A 14,982-nucleotide genomic window follows, 5' to 3' on the forward strand; every position below is an offset into this window, starting at 1 on the left:
AAACATTAAACATCATAGGAGTAAAAACGTAACAGAACGGATTTTCCAGGAAAACTCTACTTGTCGCTCTAGGAGTGTCTTTTGTGTTAAAATAGCTAAAATTGACACTTTTGTGCTTATTAAAAAAGTTGATGTCTTGGATTTTTATAAAAATTTCTGAAAAGTTGTAACTAACTGATTTCTTTATAATTTTGTTTGTCTATACTTCGCAATAACTCTTGGGTGTGCCCCAGGGGCTCTTTTAGGGCTAATAAAAGCACTCCATTTTGGGACTATTTTATCATATTTGTCCAAAATTCTCTGTGTATGTCTATTTAGCAGTTTTGCATGGTGCTGAACTCAAATTTAAATATGTTACGGCTTTGGGGACTTTTGGGGCTAAATGGGGGGGGGAATGATGGACTTAGTCATTTCTTTTTTTGTATGGTGCAGAACTCTAATTTACATATGTTAAGGCCAAAAACTGCACTGTTTGTTCATTTTCACCAGGATTTGTCCCTGGGGACTTTTGGGGCTAAAGGGAGGGGTGCAAATGCTGAAACTAGTTATTTTTTTTACGCCTCGTTCACTATGCACTCACGGGAGACCATGCATGTTTCACTTGTTTTTTTTTATTGTTTTTCCACTTTATGTAATCATAATCTTACATGCATCACGATCCATGATACCTTAAGACAAGTTCCTGGTGACTAAACCATTCTTCCACTTTGGCTAGACAGGTCAGAGAGGCCTGATCTGATTCCTAGGATATTCTGTAATTCATCCCTCAACTGTATTATTCATTCTGATACTAGAAGACGGCCCCTGAGAGTCGGACATTTTGAAAACAAAAAAGACTACTAATGCTCAAGAGTTATGTTTGCTGAGAGTAATGCCTTTGATCTTTAATATTTTTCATTAAGACGGAAACGCTACTCTTGTTAATTACAGACTGGTTTTGTGACGTTTAAAGAATACGAGATACAGAGAAGAGAGGGTCGCGTAAAAAGAATAGAAATTTTAAAATTTATTTAGTCTATATTTCAAATCAATTTGCTAGATTTCAATGAATACATGCATGGGCGAGAGAATCTGTTACTAAATAAAACAAGCAATCTATCTATATAAGAGCCAGGTACGTCCAAGGATGGAATACTGTTGCCACATCTGGGCAGGAGCTGCTAGAAAGGACTTGTCCTGCCTTGATAGAGTTCAAAATAGACTTCGTAGCCTCGTAGGAGATGTCCTTTTTTCTTCCCTGCAACCTCTATCTCACAGAAGAGATGTTGCAAGTTTGTCTCTGATGTATCGTTATTTTCATGGAAAGTGTTCGACTGAGCTTCAGTCTATGGTCCCCCCTCGCCAAACTTTCACAAGAAACACTCGTCTAGCTGTAAACACTATCAATAATTTCCCCCACTCTTTATCTGTACCTAAACCTAAACGTAGATTCCATGAGCAAAGCTTCTTTCTTAGAACTGCACGCCTGTGGAATTGTCTTCCGTTTTCCTGCTTTCCGGCTGACTACAATATGGTTGTGTTCAAGTCTAACGTAAATAAGTTCTTGATGAGCCGTTTCATATAAGTTATCAAATTTACCGAATTTTCATTACTAATGATTACTATATTGTCCAATTTCTACTGTACATTCTTTAACCCTTATCCTTGAGTGGCCTCTTGGCCTTGATAATGTGGTGATGCCTGTGTAAAAAAAATAAAAATTAAAAAATAATAATAAATATATCAATTGAAGAACTGCAATAACTATAAAAATAATTAACATTTGCCGAGAATAAAACAGAAAACATATAACAATTAAACAACTTTTAACACCTTCCTTCCATTTCAATAAAAAATACTAAAGTAATACCAAACACTCTCCGTATGGTTTTCTTCTAAGAGTAATATGTTCTGGGATTAATGTTTTCTAAGATCAATGTTCTTATTGTAAAATTATCATCTATGAGCAATATATTTAGGGAGCAAGGACTATGTGTTCTAAGAACATAATTAATTACCCTACCTATAGAATTATATTTGATTACTTTTCTTTTTGTTCTAGCTATAAAGTGGTAAAAGCAAAATAAAAATGAAAAGTGACACACTCAGATACCAACACTGCTCAAGAAGATAGTTTGTCTATTAGATTTATAAACTAGAATATTCTAGCCAATCAGAACACAGAAAAAATAAGGTCATAAGCATTAAGGAGCATTCTGTATTTACTGAGGGAAGTTTTTATGCTGAAAGATATATGGAATAAGAAAATGAAACAATAACGGTGGGGCCCATGGCACAGTGGATAGAGGTGTTGAACCTCTATGGTTTCAGGTGAGCATTGACTGAAGATAGCGGTTTCAATCTTACTCAAAGTAGACCAGAGGATTAGTTTGTCAAAACATGGTGAGACAACAACAACAACTATGGAAGGCAGTAATTACTGAGGATACAGTTAAGAGACTCAGCATCCCTATACTGTTGCAGTTAACTACCTGAAGAAGGCAAGAGGAATAGTTGGCCAAAATGTGGTAAAACAACAATTATGAAGATGGAGATAACAGTCTACAAATAAATAAACGTTCTGAACCTTAAAAAGTATGCAACAAAGTGGAATTTCCAGTATTTTATGAGAGAATGGAAGTAGATTTTTGGTCCCCCCGACAAAGGAGGGATTGGACATAGTTAGTCCATTCACAGTTTTCTCAATAACCACCCTTGGATTTAAAAAAAAAATTTCACAAACATTAGTTATGGTGAAAGGAAACTTTTGCCAGTACGGATTTTCCGGGATGATTGTGGTTGCTCCCCTAAGGGCCATTATAGGGGTAAAATTGCTCCAAAATTGTTCATCCAATCATTTGTTTGCATTTTTCTCAATAATCATGCCATAGATTTAAAAAAAAAAAAATTTGCACAAACATTAGTCATGGTAAAAGTAAATTCTTCACTCGTGGAGGGGGACCAGGCATGCTCAGCTGGTTTTGTTGAGTAAGTAAAAGATATATCCACTTCCTATGAGTTAGATTGGTTTGTGAGTTCAAGAAAACAGATATTACACTCTGATCCTAGCCTGAGGCTTGGATGGAAAATGAATTTTTTTTTGCGAGTTATGAGGTAATCTGAATACATGTTTTGTTTAATAGATGAGAGCAATGATTTATTACAAGCGTGTCGAACATGCCGCCTGTCGATTGTATGTGACTCTTTGTAAGCACACTTACACTTCACATAGAACATTCTGTCATTTGTCATCTCGCCACCATCTTGAGAGTTTACACGTGTGTCATTTTGTGTGCTTCTCATCTATGTGTTTTTCTTTATTCAGAACTTTTAGGTCACATTTTCGAATTGATTTCCGATTGCTTTTCAAAAGCACAAAAGACATAAATGCATCTGTGAGATGGGTGTGACCAATATTTCATGGTGACCAATATTTCATGAATAATAATAAAAAAAAAAGGCATAATTTTTACCGTAAAATTTTCAAAAACTAATTTGCATATATATTGTACGTTTGTAAGTAACAGAAATATTTTTAGAAATAATTTTATTAAACAACTTGCAACCTTCATGATGACACAAAACTGACCCACATGACTTTCAGGAAATTCAAAATTGGACAGGCGTCATCTATTGTAGTTTACAATCAAATAATTAAAAAAAAAGTGTATTCTAAAAGTGTTTGTTCCAAAGTATTTGCTAAAAAAAATTCTTTTCATTAACAGTATTTTCATGAACAAAAATGTTAGTATATTATTTTTTGTTTTGTTTTACTGATCCCTTCTTATGTGGTCCTGGATATGACCTTAAACTATATCCGATGGTGAGGCCCCAGCTTGTGGGCTTTGGGGAGTGTGGAGCCACCCTTTAATTGCCATTGCTCCCAGGTCCACTCTGATCCATAGTGGTAGTACCTGTTAGGGTCCAAACTATGGGTTAAATAGAAACCGACTTAAAAAACAAATATACTCTATTAAAAAAATTGTTCTTCAAAATAACTGGATTTGGCATTAAATAACCCAAAAGGGTTGATATGCCGTAAAACAAAAACAACCAACCAACCAACCAACCCTTCTTATGTAGTCAAAGTCACATAGACACAGCCAAGCAAATATTGCAGTTTCGTGTTTTTTCTTAAAATTGATTTTGTCAATTTTTAAGAAAAACTTCAAATAAATAATTCTGCTTGCTGTTGAGCTATCTATTTAAAACAGAATTACTGAAAAAATATTTCAAATAAAATATTTTCTTTGTAACTGAAGGTCGATCTTAATTCACATTAATGGAAAGATAAAAGTAAATGGTAGTTTACATGAAGCATTGCTGGCAGGGAAATATGTGGACGTTTTAAAAGCTGAGAGCAATGTGGAAAAACCGGAACAGCAAAAAGAAAGAAGGAAAAACAAACAAAAAAATAGACAAGTATGAAAAGATATTTCAATGTAATACATATTCCAGTCCCTTCTTTTCAAAAACTGCAAGCTTGTCGAACTCTCTTCGCACTGACTGTTTTCCTCCTACTTATCGCCTTCGTCCTTTTAAGACTAAGGCAAATAGGCATCTTGTGTCTGTTCTTGTACTTTGGACTTGATGGACTGAGCATACGACTCTCTCGTGTTTTCTATAATCCTTTTACCGTGATTGCTGGCAGTTCTAAAGGCAACTTTAGTTTCAAAACATCTATTATATTTAAAACAATTGAAGTAGTGGTTTATGTGTGCAATGGCGGCAACACATTCAGGGATGTAATATGGTTGATTGTTCATTTTCTGTTGACATTTCTTGGAGGGTAGTTAAGTTGAATGCCTATCGTACACATTTTTTTTTTTAAATGTAGGGCATAGAAAATTACTTAAGATTTCTACCCCAATCATGGTTGACAGAATGAGAGCATGCTACCCTTGTAGATTAAATAAATTGTCCCTTTTAAAATTGTGTGTAGATTCTCAAGTTCAACAGAAAGATTCCAGAGTTGAACAAGATACACTTGAAGGCGATTGGAGGTGAAAGCATTCTGAAAACAACACTCAAGTAGTTCGAAGAATTCAAATAATATAAATTATAAGAATGAAAATGAAAAATGTGCACTGTTTGAGGTGAGGAAGGGAAAATTTTAAGCAATGGAAGACATAGAATTATTCAACTGAGAAATGATGAGAACATTTGGTAAACACAAGATGAAAGACATTGTTGAAAAAGAATACTCGAAAAGAACAAGTAATATCCTTGAAACTAAATTATGAGGTAAAAATTTATAAAGGGAATATTTAGGCGATATACCTAATAGGATACTCTAGACCCTTCATAAACTGAACAAAAGAAAAACTTGGATACTCAGAAGATCAAATAACCAGGAAACTGGTGAACATACACAGTGAACTGCATCTGAAGGATGTTACTGGCCAACTGGGGGACGGCGTCCATCTGAAGTCAACTCTACTTTCTTCAGTGAGAATATTACCTCCTGTGTCAAGTGGCTACTTTCTGGCTGACATTTTCCACAATAGCTGAAAACTAAGTACAAACCAAACCTCATTTGCCAGGCTACTAAAATGTACATATGATAATCATTTCCGGTATACACTACGGGCACTAGTTTCACATTATACATGTAATAGATTATTTTCATTATAACCCCAACATTTACTACACCCACTGGTCAGCTTAATCCTAGAAATAATGCCAACTCAACTGCTAACTTTACAATCCTTAAAAGCTCCTTTATTTGGGATGTCATCACCGGATGTAGTTAAGGTCCTACTTGGGACAAATGTATTTAGTTCCAATAGGCAATAACTGTTTTTTTTTTGGGTTTTTTTTTTTTTTTTTGTTTTTTTTGATATGACACCATGTCAGGTTCTGAATAAACAGGTACAATTTTTCTAACAGTTACTGAGTTATGTAAACAACCTATTTGTCATATGAGAAGATGCCAACATGCAATAACAGCACCAGATGATGTCCCACAGGTCAAATTTGATTTGGTCTGCTGAAACCAGGATTATTCCATGATTATGGGATTATGATAAGGATTATCTAGTAGTGTACAAGAGAAGGAGTATTTTTGCTTGTGAAGATCTGCTATTGGCTGTTCCCATGGAAACTGAAAGTCAGACATTTGACAGCAAATGATTAGATTGCCATCCTAAATAGAATGCTCTAAAAAAAAGAAAAAGAAAAAAAAGGTACAGGCGATAAAAATGGTTATATATATATATATATATATATATATATATATATATATATATATATATATAACCATATATATATTCTTCAGAATAAAGTAATGCAATAGATCTACTGGTATGGAAATCCAGTGATTATTGGTCTTACAAAATATTATTGGCTGTAATATTTTACGACAATCCCAGTTAAATAATACCTCAATATACCAGATAGAGCAAATATATATATATATATATATTCACCACGTCTGATTGAACATGACAGAGTTATTCTTTTTTTCGATTTTTCTGGATATCTTTCCCATTCGCCGAGCAGTCTTCTTTATTTTAGCCGGCATGTTGTATAAAATGGCACCCAAAAGTTGTTCAGCCATATTCTACTACAGCGCTTTCTATCAGTGCATCTGATTATTATCAGGAGCGATTGTTGTTATCTTTTTCTTTCCCTTTGAGGCTTGGTGTATTTATAGTTTTTTTGTTTTTTATTGGTGGTTGCAGGATGGTTAGGGGTGAATTATTTTTATTTTTAATTTCGATTTTCTTATTTATATTATTTTATAATTTATTTATTTAGTTTCTTTTGGGCGCCATTTTATACAACTTACCGGCTGAAATAAAAAAGACCGTTCGGCGAATAGGAAGGATATCCAGAAAAATCAGAACAAAGAATAACTCTGTCATGTTCAATCAGACGTGCTTGAATAATGACTTGCTGCCAATATATATATATATATATATATATATATATATATATATTGTAAGATTATTACCTCATAAACCATTTCTAATTAAAATTTATTTCGTATTATGCATGAAATCTGAAGATAAAAACATGTTTGAAGTCTATAAGTATGCTAGAATAATCAAGTCTTACAAAATGTCGTCTTAGTGGAACCATAAGTAGGATATTATGTAAAAAGTAAACTGATGTTACGTTAACTGAAATGAAGCAAGCACTTTCATCTATATATATAAAAGTGAAAATGTGTGTATGTATGTGTGTTTACTTTTTCTGTATGTCTACAAAAGGCTTTTTTTGGCCGTCATTCTCGGTTGGCTCGCTCCTTCTTAAAACTTTTTATATGCTGTCTAAATAATAATATCTACGACTAAGGAACTCGGGTCGCAGCTATCTTTAATTTACCCGACTTTTACAAGCTATTTTCGAGATATTTTTTGATCACCGTGTAGCAGGGAAAACAGAAACTGGCTTCCAGCGCAAAACTAGGTCAAACATCACGCAACATACCGTTCTCGCACCTGCTAATTTCGGTTTATAAACGTCAACTTAACACACTTATCAATTCATCTATTCCCGTGATCGAGATGGTTAGGTCACAGGGTTTTTTTTCCATTTCTTTTCCACCTTCGCGTCAAAGGTTCGGGGTTCAAGCCTACCTTTCTACTAAAACTTTTTTTTTTCTTTTACACCTCCAAACATCCGGCCAACGTTTTTTTTTTTTTTAAACAGGGTTGTTTTGATCTAACCCCCCACCACCACCAACACACACCTCCAAACATCCGGGCAACGCCGTTATATTGAAAAGCCAAAAAGTTTTAAATATAAAAATTAATATTTGCTTTTATTAAGACAATGCAAGTGTTTACAAATTATCTACAAAAAAAAACTGTGAAAGAAAGAATTTTATAAATGCTTTAATTTTTTAAATAAATTACTTTTATAATTCACTAGCGGGGGTACCCGGCGTTGCCTGGGTGTTTGGAGGTGTGTATGTAGGAGAGGGTGACCCTGTTTTAATGGTATAAAAAAAACAAAGCAAAAAGAGAAAAAAAAGTTTAGGTAGGAAGCTAGGCTCGAACCGGAAGCATTGAGGCTAAGGCGAAAAAAAAAGCCTGACACGTTACCCCTATGCCAAAGAGAAATAGAATTGAGAACGGATAAAGTTAAACCTTTAAAAACACTTGCAGGTGGTTTAAACTAACATCAATGTTTTCTAGATCAAACATGACGTCATTGTCATAGTAGCAGGAGGAGAGAAAATGATGGAACGATTTTTTTCTGCACCCCTCCTTGTAGAAAAGGGTCCAGTTTAGGGTGAAGGAATTAATTTTTTTGGCCAATTTTTTTCGATATTTGTCATTCAAGATGTCGGGCTTCAAAATGATACCAATCTCATGAAAATCCGTCGCCTCTGTCGAAAGTTTTTGTGAGACATACAAACACACATACATACATACACACATTTTCGCTTATATATATATAGATCACAAGACTTTACTCCATTTTATTACATACTGTTTACGTTCCAGATTTTTTTTTTCTTTGCTCATGAAGCCATTATTATTATACATTTGTACTCAAGACAAAAAAAATATGAGCGTTATTAAAAAAGTAAAGTCTCCTGTTTTTTTTAACTCAAAAATTAAAAGATTGAAGAGATCCGAAAACAGGAATGATACTATTAAAACAAACAACCTTTTGTGTTCCAGTATTTATTTTTCTACATAGTCACCACCATTCTCAATGTACATTTGTCAGCGATGAATGATGCGTTTGTTGTAAAAGTCCAAAGAGCACTTTATCACTCACATCTGTTCACCATTCTAAAATTGACAAACCCACTGACATCAACTGCATTGGCTTTGTAGACGTTCAACAGGCGCTGGTGAATGTCGATCGGTTGAATTTTTTTGGTATAGAGGATTTCACAGAATAAAAAAAAAATATGAGGCATTAATTTTGGAATGCTCCTCCTAAATCGATTTTAACTCCAAAACGGTCATCGTGTCAATCTTAAAAGAAAAGAAAATTATTGCCTACACACTATTTTTACTTAAATTTTCAAAGAAACCATTTAGGATGGCAATCTCATCCATATGATATTAAAAATGTTCTGTATGCTATTAAGAACAAGTTTTAAATAAGAAACTCAAATTTAGGGTTCAATTTGCTCTTGGAAATCTGACATGTACATGTATGCAGTATGACGTCACACAATTTCCTTCAATTGACACATTTATATTCCATTGAACATAAAAGTGGTAGTTTCATATTTTAATGGACTGTAAACAGGTTTCCAATTGTTCTGGAAATCACAGGAAAATAAATAAACCTCGAGATGGCAACAGGTGCTGATAACTGTTGCATTTGATCACGCATTTAGAAAACTGATGAAGTATTAAAGACAACATTAAAAACCATAGTGGCATAAATGTGGGTATTAGCAGCCCTGGTGGGATTACCTATGTGAAGAAGTCTGATGTTGGAAAAGCCGAAACGCTCAATGAGTCCAGACTTGCAGCATCAATAACGACGCTATCTATTTTAAAACTTGTGTGCTTCAGTTTGTAAAACCTCTTTTGACAGAGCCTTTTCGTATGTCAGGTTGTTCAAGAATTGCCAGTCGACTTAGTGGAGAGAGGCATTCGATATGAAAGCGATTTTAGAATTTTTTTTAGATGAGGATTCATAATTTCTATTTAGGTTATTCGGACTACTGTTATTTTCAGAACGTTTTGGTCGATGCACCCTCCGACCCTCCTTCAGGTGTATTGAACTCAGAAATTTGCACAAAATTTCAAACTCTAACCATTGTGCCACGGGTTCTTACACAGTACTTGGAAAATCAATTGTAAAAGTGATATTCTCCTGAAGGTTGAAGGTTCAATTCTCAGTGTGGGGTTATACTTAGGACCTTTATCCAGTCATGGCTGATGGAATAAGAGCATGCTACCCCTGTGAAATAAATAAAGGTTTCTGCTTGAAATTTCATCTAAATTCCAGAGGTTGACAAAATATACCTGAAGAAGATCGGAGGTTACATCAACCGAAACGTTGTGTAAATGGCATACAAGATGAGAACAATAATCTGAAGAATCCAAATAATACGAATAAACAATCCTCATTTCAAAAATTCAAAAACATTATTTGAAGATAAAATTGGTTGCCAGGAAAATTTGAAGATGAAAGTGACCTCATCAAAGGCAACTAAAGTAACAATTCATCAAATAACACAAAAGATGAAAAAGAATGATGAATAGCAAAAAGAGAAACTATCAAAAGTGTATGAGCTGAAGAAGTTTGCAAAGAAGTCAAAAATGTTTCACTGAAGTTGCATATTTTCCAAAAATGTAACTTAAACATTTCTTTTTTTTAATATTTAAAAAACTATTTTATAGTTTGATCATAGATCATGATATTACAAACGATCTCCATTTTTTAGTTTGACACTTACTTATTTCACAAAAACATTTTTATTACTAAAAAATGTTTGGATTGAACATTGATCTCCTGAGCAATCTAACCGTTATGGCATGTATGCCACTATGAATATGCTGAAATTACCATCAAAGAGAAAAGCCTTTAGAGAACAGTGTTAAACATGGAACTGAGAAGTAAAACATATATAGTCCGATTGTTATATTTTTTCAAAACTGAAGTGACACTAATTCAGGGCGAGTTGAATTGGTTTTCTCTGAAGAAGGAAGTTTCATGAAATTCGCAAGCGATCCCCAGTCACATGTATATCTCCATCAAAGAAGATGACAACTTTTGAAGCTTTTGCAAGGAGGTGTTGATGCCTTCCTACATACAGTACCTAGTATTCCCAAATAGTCACCTATCTGGTACTGATTAAGCTCAACGTTGCTTAACTTCGGTGATCTAATGAGAACCGGTGTGTCAATGTGATTACCTCTTTGTATATTGTTATTTTTATATTTTTCATTTGCTGATGAGTGTATAAGCCCCTAAACACTTATATTTACTGATGAGTGTATAAGCCCCTAAACACTTATATTTACTGATGAGTGTATAAGCCCCTAAACACTTATGTTGCCATCAATAACGCCAGTTGTTTGTTGATGCAACACCACTCGGATGCAGTTCTACATTATTTCTTGTAAATAATGCAAAACGTTGCTGTATTTCACTTTTATCTATATATTAATACGATAGCGCGTGTGTTATTTTCTGTGTCTCGCTTACATCCAGGTCATTTAATTGTTATGTACTTCCATTTCTTGTCATAAATAATTTTACCAAGAATTCTTCATAAGTTTTGGTTTCGGTTTTGATTATAGCTGATGGTACTTAAGTCATCTATTTTTTTTTTTATAAATAATTTTATAAAGAATTCTCCATAAGTTTCGGTTTCGATTATGGCTGAAGGAACTCAAGTTATATATATATATATACGAGCAAACAGTTAATAAAACATGTTAAAAAACACTTTGAAATGAGTTAAAAACATATTTAATCTGAAAAGGAAACACTAGATAAGTGGATAGTCCTTAATCCGCGGAGTTTCGAAGAAATACTTTCCTTCTCATAAGAGGGTAGGAATTAGCAAAATGCAAGATTGGATTTTGCATGCAAAAGTATTTGATGAAACAACAAGTAAGTCAAAGATCTTACTTGAAAACAAAAAAAGTGAAGCAGAGGAAATATGGTGAAGAAAAAGGTGGTTACACATGAATGGATAGTCTGGTGGAAGATAAATAATCCAGTGATGGTAAAATCCGAATATATAACTTCAAGAAAGTTAATTGACTTTCCATTTCCACAAGTAAAATCCATAATATATATATATATATATATATATATATATATATATATATATATATATATATATTTTCATAAGTTTTTATTTTGGTCTTGATTCAAGCTAATGTACCCAAGTCGTATGGATATATTTTTTTATTTTTGAAATCGCAACTTTATAATATATAAAAATCTATAGAACATTAACACTATCATAATATATACGAAATCTGCAAGAATTAAAATATCATATTTAAACATACTTTATGACCGGGCTTTGCCGGGCGTTCATGCTAGCTTAGATAAATACTTTCGCAGTTTTAACAAAAGTGCTACAATAATAACAGACCGTCCCGATTTACACTGAACCTCTACAGAATGCCAACATTAATATATTACATATGAATGAGTCTCCTGTGGAATTTCCACAGGTCCCACTAGTTTGTATTATTTGTACCTGTTGTGTTTTCATTTACTGATCATGTATAAACCCTTATACACCTGTGTTGTCGAAACCCAAGTTTTGTTCGTCTGCGGATATGAAGACACTCGGATGCCAGTGTTTAGTTTTAAAAAGACATTTATTTAAAAACAGGAGAACAGTTACAGGAAGGATCATAGTGATGGTCACTTTTGTACATGTGGGAGAAAAGGCCGACATACAGATAGACATATAGTTCATCTCCTAACACCCAGCTACACTGTGTGCACTGCTTCCTCACCTCTATTGGGGACTGTACCTTAGACACGTCTTTTCTGCTTGAAGTATTGCCAGACAAAACATCACCTCTGAGCCTTAAGGTCTCATTCAAACTTTTCCATTCAAACACGGATCTTCTTATGCATTAAACGACCACACAACACTTAATAAATATGTTTTTGTTTATTTATTTCAGGTTCTTATTGCCACAAGTACTTTGGCTTGGGGTGTCAACTTTCCAGCTCACCTCGTCATCATTAAAGGTACTGAATATTACTGTGGCAAGAGCAGGCGTTATGTGGATTTCCCAATTACAGGTAAATGTTCATTTTTTTTATATTTGTGTCCAAAGAATGTCAAGAGATTTGCTAGTTGCTACTCATCTGTTGTATTTGTGCTCTGCCCAAAAGAATGACACTAATTCTGATGTCTAAAAATTATTGATATATCTTTATCATTGGTGGCGATGAGAGGGTGGGAAGGAGAACATATGTACAGAAATTTGATGGGGTAAATTTTCTTGAACCCAAACTGCCAATCAATTTTGCATCGATGTCATATAACGATTTGTTACGCCCACCTCTCCACTTGAAAATGCCCACCGCAGGATTTTACTGTCAATATAGCCACACCCTCAAAGCATTTATTTGGTGACAAGATATTTTCTTTTTGTTATTAACCCTTGCTGGTGTTTTCAATCAATAATTATTTTATTTCTGACAATCCACCATATTTATTTCTTCCAATCAGGTGGCTTGAGAAGAAGGAAACATTATATAATTCAAGTTTATTACAATGCTGTACTTTTAAGGTAACAATGATAAAGTGCTAACCATATTATGTTTATATATTAATGGCCTGGCAAGGCCACAGGGGAGACAACCGAAGCAGCAAAAGTGAAGCTGCTTGCAGGACACTATATATACAAATTTTAGCATATTTTATTGGTTTGAAAATATAGATTTTTTTTTTTTTTTTACTAATTGTCATAAAATTTTAACCATAGAATAGTATTATAATCTTCAAAAAGCCTCCAAATTTTCATGTAGATTCATCAAATAGAACCCAAGATATGAGCATTTGTGTGTATATATATATATATGAGCATTTGTGTGTGTGTGTGTGTGTGTGTGTGTGTATATATATATATATATATATATACACACACACACACACACACCACCTCTTTTGGTAATTTTATAAGTTCCAAATCTCAGCGACTATTGATCAGAATTGAACAAATGAAGGCTCGTTGGAAAGCTAATGACCTGAATTGTGTAGTGAGTAGTGAGCTATGTGACATTTGCCCTTAATGTCACACATTAAGGGGATCATCCATCATCCATAAACTTTTTTTGGCACTTTTTTACAGCCATAAAATGTTTCAATCATAGTCATTTGTTTTCCTAGTTTTGCGTATGAATTACAAAATATCTGATATTTCCCCAAAACCTCTAGCCTTGATGGAGGAGAGACAAAAACTTGCTGCTATGGTTTCAAATGATCTGAAATAACAGCAAGGGGAGACTTGATTCCAAATATTTCTCATATGTTATATCTCCCCTCTTTGGTTTTCATACATAAATTTCACAGTGTATAAGGATTATTTGATACTGGAGATACTCATAATTGTACCCTATTTCCAAAAGAGGAGGGGATAAAACATATGAGAAATATTTGGAATCAAGTCTCCCCTTGCTGTTATTTCTGATCATTTGAAACCATAGCGGCAAGTTTTAGTCTCCTCTTCATCAAGGGCAGAGGTTTTGGGGAAATATATTATTTTTAATACCTTCAGACATTAATGTTTCATCCTTTCGGAATCATCAATGCAGGAAATTATGATTGTTGCTGGTCGTGAGCTTTGAACCCCGCAACAATGCCATTTCTGTCTCCATTTGCAAGGGCATAACCACTGGGCCACCGTCAACTGCAACAATATTCAAATAAATTTAGATGATTTTCAATACATTTAATCAAACAAAAAATTATTTTTACATATTCTAATATAATTTTTCCTACTTTTAATTTACTTTTTCTCCAATATAAAACCATAATTTACATAAATCATACGAGGGGCGTGCAATAAGTAATGCCCCTGACCCGCTTCCAGTTGTCTAATCTAGCTGAAATTTTGCATGTGCAATGATTTATATCTCTATGGGTTATGTGGCAAATTACAGCTCTGAACTAATTGTGGTTTCTGTTTTACAGGTGTTTGAACTGAGTCAGGTGTGAAATGGAGCCTGTTGAATGTTGAGCAGTGATCCGGTTTTTGTATTTGAAAGGACGCACACCACAGGAGACTTTTGATGAAATGAAAGAAATTTATGGTGATAATGCCCCATCATATGACCTTGTAAAACGCTGGCATCGTGAATTCAAACATGGCCGGAAGTCTGTGGAAACAGCTTCCAGACCTGGTCGCCCCCCCCCCCTTCTGCCATTGATGAGGTATCTGTCTGTCAAGTTGAGGCTGTCATTTTGGAAGATCGCTGCATTATTATTCGCCAAATAGCCCAAAATGTCAAGATTAGTGCAGGGTCTGTGGAAACTATCATTCATGACCATTTGCATATGCATAAGGTGTCTGCCAGATTGATTCCCAGGCTGCT

At 34.1% G+C, this 14,982-nt stretch overlaps 1 protein-coding gene across 2 annotated transcripts in view; it reads left to right on the top strand.

Moving 5' to 3' along the window:
• The window catches only part of LOC145291416 (activating signal cointegrator 1 complex subunit 3-like), a 958,449-nt gene that overhangs the window by 629,153 nt on the left and 314,314 nt on the right, over positions 1-14,982 (top strand). For both annotated transcript variants that reach the window (XM_080137231.1, XM_080137232.1), the window contains exon 32: positions 12,564-12,684. In XM_080137231.1, the coding sequence (XP_079993357.1) occupies positions 12,564-12,684 (121 nt within the window). The remainder of the gene's footprint in view (positions 1-12,563; positions 12,685-14,982) is intronic.

Source organism: Euprymna scolopes, chromosome 12 (assembly GCF_053919585.1).
Source record: "Euprymna scolopes isolate OS-2025 chromosome 12, ASM5391958v1, whole genome shotgun sequence".
NCBI classification, from domain to species: Eukaryota; Metazoa; Mollusca; class Cephalopoda; order Sepiida; family Sepiolidae; genus Euprymna; species Euprymna scolopes.